Here is a 6,274-nt window from a genome sequence, read left to right as displayed (position 1 = left end):
AAGACTTGAGAATTTAATCCTTAAGGTAAGACTTTGAAATGTAACTTTCTGCCTAACATCCTCCTTCATGAGGAAGACTGGACATTATGCCATTGTACCTTACAAGATTTTACTTCAGTTTTGCACGCATGCAGAATTGTTGAGCCCTAAGCACTTAAAGCTGTGAAATTTCAAAGCGTGCATAACTGCTTTTGCAGGCATTAACTCCATTGTGAAAGTGGTTAAAGAAGAGTTAGTATTCAAACTGGCCTATATTCTCTATATGCATAATAGACCTTTACTGAGTGACAGTGAAAGAAGTGAATTTAAAGGCCTATATAAGTTCTAATTGAATTAGAGGTCTTGAAGCAATCACTGTCTTTGTCTTCCTCAGTAGTTCTTACTCAAATCTCTTAAAGAGTGCTGGAGCAAGCAGTACAGCCATAAGAATCTGAAGTTCTTCCAGGTCTTTTCACCAAAGGGGATATTTGAAAGATCTAGACAAATTCCATGGATTTTCCCTTCCCTATGCAAGTCCTGCCCAGTGTTTTCCTAATGCCTTGTGTCTGTGCACAGACTTATTTGTGTGTGTTTGTTCCCAGGACTGAGTGGGTGGTTATGTGAGGGTGAGTATATACCCCTGCTGCCATTGTCCAAGTATTTCAAAATATCAGCTAACTTTATCTTTGAGACAGGTCCACAAATGACATGTATTGTTCATGTTGTACAACCTGAAGCCTAGTTGTATCTTCCTGTTCTGTGTTTTTGGGCCGGCAGGCTCCTATTGAACTGGTATCGTTACTTTGCTCTTGCTCTTTCATTGACAACAAAGAGAAGGTGGAATGGATTCTGTTTTGATAAATCACTTCTAGACTTCTGGGTGTGGGGTTTTTGTTGGTTTGGTTTTTGTGGGTTTTTTCTATTGTTTACAGTTTGAATAGACAATAGTAAGGATATTTTACCAGAGGTTTTCCTTCTCTCTGTTTCTGAGGGAGCAATGGGAGTTGTAATTAGCAGTAGTGAGAACTGACTCTAAGTGATAGACGACTCAGCACTTGGCAGTCACTTATTTTTCCTGCCAAATATTCTTCCCTCTATGATGTTTGCTTCATACTGGCAACTTTCCACTTGCATAAAAATCAAGCCATTTGCTGCAGGCAAAAGGAGAATTTGCTTGGGATGCTGCCCAAATGCAAAACTTGTATTTTAATTGAGGCCATTTTTTTACCTGGAGTGAGGGATGAAATGTGTTTCTGAATCCAAGAGCAGATATATGGGTGTAATTAAGGGAGAGGGATGCTTTCCTATGTACTACTGGGACAACATGTAAGCTGAAATCCCCGTGAGACAGAAGAAGCCACATTTAGTGTGCCTCAGTCCCTACCCTGCTCTCTTCAACTCTCTCCCTAATGCCAACAGAACTTTGGCAGCCTACAACCATAGAATACTGATCTGATTATCTGAGGATTAGATATGTCTCCAAAATGTCTATCACCACTTGAGCAAGTCCTTTGTGCCAAGTTTTTTTGTAGTGGATTTTACGTATCACATCCACGTTCCTTTGACAGTATCTCACAGAATAAAAATAACAAATTATTTGTGAAGGGAAAAAATAAGAGAAAAATGTTCTTGTAGATAGTACATGGTACATAGTGTGTCAGGATCCTGGAATCAGGTCATTGTTTGAGAATTGCAACTTTCATTACACATCCATAGATTAGGAAATCTGAAAACTCTGGAGAACAGCTCAGAAATGTGCAACCCAAACTTTGCACTTTGAAGGCAAACCAAAGGAGCCCAGGATGCCTGACGCGTTGAAAGCCAGGGATTGCCAGTACCTGTCATGTGAAGTCTTCAGGATGAAAATTGGGATCAAGCCTTGTCTTTAAATAGTCTTGGGGAAAAAAGTACGTCTTGTCTTAACACCAAGCTTGGGCTGTTTTCTTGTCTCCTGGCTCCTCAAGGTTTCCTCTCCTGTTCTGTGCTTTCCATTGTCCAGGTTGGTTCGGGAGGGATGCAGTGAGGGGTGGCCTCCGTTGGAGTAACGAATGGCCTCCCGCAGGCCGCTGCCTGCCAGGCCCCACGGGTCTATGAGCAGGGAGGTGGCCCTGGAGGCAGCCGCTGAGGTCACCCCACACAGGGCTGGTGGCACTGGGTGCAGACCCTTGTCTGAGTTTCACGGCTTTGGTCTTGCTCCCCCCTGAAAATAGAGGCGGATGTGCGAGGGGATGTCTCTGTCCTGCGGGTATCTCCGATGCCATCACTCCCAGGAGACCCCCAATATCCCTCCTGTCACGGAGTTCATCTCCTCATCATGTAGGAACCCTGGTACCTTGTATATGTTTGTCCATTGTCAGTTCACCTGCCACAACAGCAACAAAAATCAAAGCAATAAACTGAAGACTCCTGAGATCTAGACCTCTGCATTCAGTGAGGAGAGAAAATTCCTGCAGCTAACTGAAACAAGTGCAGACTCAATGGCCCTTAAATGTCCGCCTGGGGAAAGAAAAAGACTACAAGATTTTTATTTTTTTTTAAATTTCTAATTGACTAAATATTTCCTCTGCTACAATTAAATGAACCTAGATGGCCTTTGCTTGTGGGAAGCTGCTTCTTTATCATCTCCTGGGGTCAGGCCTTGTGAATAAAAGCTTTCTCAGGCCAAATGCGTTGCTAACAGCCATCTTCCAAAAGGGTTTCTGCTGGCATCATTCTATTAATAGAATACGCTGATCATCCTCAAACAAGGGCTCTGCTGAAAAGGGAAGTGAAGTTATTATCCAACTGTCTCAATAGAGAACAGTTTAAATAGAGAAGAAAAACCACGACACTTCATCATCTTCCCATTTTACAGTGGTAGTTTATCATCATGAGAGGCAAGGCTTTACATTGGCAGGCTTTATCTGAAGGAAATGAAAGATACAAATGCATCAGGCATTGCTTTCATTTTTGTTCGAGGCTTCCTCTTCTCAGTTATCTGGAAACTTAAAGATAAGGTTAATAAAAGGAGATTTTTCTCTTAACCAGAACCAGCCCCTCCAAAATCTCTGTTTGCTGTCAACAAGACTCAGACCTCTGTGACTCTGCTGTGGGTGGAAGAAGGAGTGGCTGATTTCTTTGAAGTCTACTGCCAGGAGGCTGGATCTGGTCAGGAAACAAAAGTCCAGGTATGTAAGTGTCTCTGGTTTCTGCTCTTCATCTCTGAAACTGAGACTGGGCCTTGCATCTTTCTGGTTTGGTGCCTGCTGCTTAGCATTTGTGTGTAAAACCCAATGACAATTTATGCTCAGTACACAAGTTAGATCATTAAACCAAATGTGATAAGGTGGTTCATAATTAAAGCTTTAAAAGCTAAACTACTAAAGCATTTCAAATACTAAAATATTTTGTTATTTTGCAATATTAATATTGGCTTCTGTCTTATTGACAAGATTATGACTAGTTAGACAGAAGCTGTGTGCATCCGACAGAGTGTCAGTCTTTGGCTACTCATGAAAATGGCTCTAATATATTGTGCAAAACCTAAAAGGCCACAAAACTAAGGGAATGTCTTTCTCTCTGCCCAGTTAGGTACCTGTGCTCAAAGGCCACCTGAATACCTGAGTGTTTAGATGGGTAATGTCGTTCAGTGAAGAATAGAGCAGTAGTAGTTTTAATTCTTGACATTCAATACTGTGCAACATATGAGGCTTACTCTGTGGTTAGCTGATAGCATAGTGAAATCACTGTGATTATATGCCATTAAACATAATTCTCTCATGTGGACTGTCACACATAATGGGGAATCATGCAGAAAAAAGTAAAAAAATAACCCGCTCAGACCGCTGATTATCACAAAAGTGGCATATGCACTCTTTAATCCTATGTAAGACCAGTCTGAATTATTTAATGTTCTTTTTAAATTCATAAAGGCACTGATTAAAGGAAAAAAAAAAGTTTATATGCACTTTAATCTTTTGGATAGTTTGGATTCCACGTCTAGATTCCTGCTTTTTTCACAGTGAATAGCTAAAGATTGGGAAGTCATTATCCACTTAGCAGAGATTCAAAATAATGATGTGATCAGGTAAGGAAGGTACCACAGGATTTGCAGCTCTAGTGGAGAGCAGATCTGCTTTAAAAACATCAGGAAAAGACTGCTCCATTTGGCAGGAGCTTCAGTGGGTTTCTCGATTGTTGACATGAACATCTGGCACTGGGAAATGCACAGAGATTGTCAGCTCACTTCTCATTAGATTTGTCACTCTCTTTTCTGTCTCTTTGAAAAAAGGCCCCTTTTGAACAGTAAAAAGGGATGCTTTCCCATTAGACTGGTGAATATTCTTTGTTTGTGATTTTCCATGCTAATTACATGAAAAATTTTGTCCCTTTCCTCCATTTTTAAGTCAGCAAAATGAAAAGCAATAGCTTTTTGGGTTTGAATATCTTGATTTTGGTTGACTAATTTAAATTTCCCAGAGAGGAAAGTGGACAACATCCAGCCAAGTCCAATTGCCAAACTATGGCCCTTACTTTCAGCTCATGGAATAAGCCTTCTCCCTTAACACTCACGTACGTGTGATTTAATCTGTGTAACATACCTCAGAATTGCACTGCAACAAGCACCCTTGCTAGCCTGGAAGAAGCCTGTGCCTGACAACAGGCCACTGCAAAAATCCAGTGCTCGGGACTTGTTACAGCATCTCACCCTCCCCGTCTGGAGTGAGTTCATTCATAAAACCTCTCCTTGTTGCCTTTCTAAACCACTGTCTCAGTGTCTCTATTTTCACATCTGTAACCCACCCTTGGCTCTGCTGGAGAGTACAGAAAAGCCTCTGAGGACCTTCAGGAGCTGTATCTTTAAGTCAATGCATGTGTTATATTTGTTTTGTTTTGGTGTATCAGCATTTAAAAAAACACAAAAGTGTTTACCAGGAACATAGTAATTAAAAATTTGTATGAATGTTTTTAAGCTAGGAAAACTGAGGTATGGGATGTCTCATCATAGTTATTACCCAAAGGCTCTACCTTAGCTTTGTTTTTCACCGTGGCCACTCAAAAGGCTCACAGCTGTTCATATCCAGAGCAACTGCCTCAGAGGCAGAGGTGACACGTATCCATATGAGGGTGTGGAGATTGTGACTGCCTTGGCTGTACTTTGTTTTTCTCCTACCGGTGGGGTTTAGTAACCAGAGCTCATGAGCTCTGCCCACCTCTGGGGATGTCCCAGAGGTGACATTGCTTTCTCCCACCTAGCGTGTGCCTGACCAGCCCTCTCTGAGGCACCCTCCTGCCCTCCCCAAGGGGCCCTGGGGTGCTCTGGGCTGTTCCTGCTGCTGTTTTCAACCCTCTTCCTCTCACCTCTTCTGCCAGACTGCTGGGCTACCTGCCTATTTTGAAGGGCAGGCCCTGGTTACCTTCTGTGGGTTTTGAAGTTATGGTTTCTTTCACCAGATCTGACTTTACCTGGTCAAATCATAGAATCATTAAGATTGGAAAAGATCTCAAGGATCATCAAGTCCAACCCAACACCACCTAACTCACTAAACCATGTCCCTAAGCACCACATCTACACGTAAATATATGGGTGGAGAGGGGACCACTGACTTGTGCTCTTGCATTTAGAGGAAAGACAAACTTCTGTGTATTTTTCACCCTGTCTGCAGGAACCTGTCACTGTCTCTTCACATGTGGTGACCATTTCCAGCCTAACCCCTGCCACTTCCTACAACTGCAGTGTGACCACCTTCAGTCACAATAGCCCCAGCGTCCCCACTTTCATTGCAGTTTCTACCATGGGTAAGCAGCACTTCCCTGTGTTCTTTTTCCTCCTCCAGCTACAACATCTGTTTCTCCTTGCTTTCTAAAGCTGCTTTTGGTAATGCTGGCCCCAGGGGTTGTTAGTATCATGGAAAGGCTGCCAGATGTGGATGGGATAGGGAATCAGCTTTTAAAAGTCCTTAGAAAAATCCCCACCGGGAGGTTGACTTGGCAAAATATAAACTAGAGGCTCAATTCTCTACTGGCTTTTAGAAATCTGGGACCTAGTTTGTAGTGTCAAGGCTGAGCATCAGGGTGTTGCCTGATGACATTTATGGAGAACAATGTCTTCTCAGCCAAGCCCAAACAAGAGAAAAATCACATTTACAAGCTGCTAGGGTGAAAAATTGCTTTCTGCTTTTAGTGAAGAAGTGGAGATAGGGTGAGAGAGAGGAGAAGGGCCACTGCAGGATCTTGAGCAGTCACACCCCAAAGGGATAGCTTCCGATGGAGGTTCCCTGGGCGTGTTGTGAAGCCTGGTTCTATACTGACTCTG

The 6,274-nt window shown here is 42.6% G+C and overlaps 1 protein-coding gene across 1 annotated transcript in view; it reads left to right on the top strand.

Moving 5' to 3' along the window:
• Window positions 1–2,207: 2,207 nt before the first annotated feature.
• Window positions 2,208–6,274, top strand: part of LOC104465219 (receptor-type tyrosine-protein phosphatase O-like) — a gene marked incomplete at its 3' end in the record, with an annotated part of 22,349 nt that continues 18,282 nt past the window's right edge. The window contains exons 1-3 of the mRNA XM_010078183.1: window positions 2,208–2,307; window positions 3,007–3,146; window positions 5,625–5,757. Of these exons, the coding sequence (XP_010076485.1) occupies window positions 2,208–2,307; window positions 3,007–3,146; window positions 5,625–5,757 (373 nt within the window). The remainder of the gene's footprint in view (window positions 2,308–3,006; window positions 3,147–5,624; window positions 5,758–6,274) is intronic.

Source organism: Pterocles gutturalis, unplaced genomic scaffold (assembly GCF_000699245.1).
Source record: "Pterocles gutturalis isolate BGI_N339 unplaced genomic scaffold, ASM69924v1 scaffold3386, whole genome shotgun sequence".
NCBI classification, from domain to species: Eukaryota; Metazoa; Chordata; class Aves; order Pterocliformes; family Pteroclidae; genus Pterocles; species Pterocles gutturalis.
The sequence above is the reverse complement of the archived record's forward strand: the minus strand, read 5'-3'. Positions and strand labels throughout refer to the sequence as shown.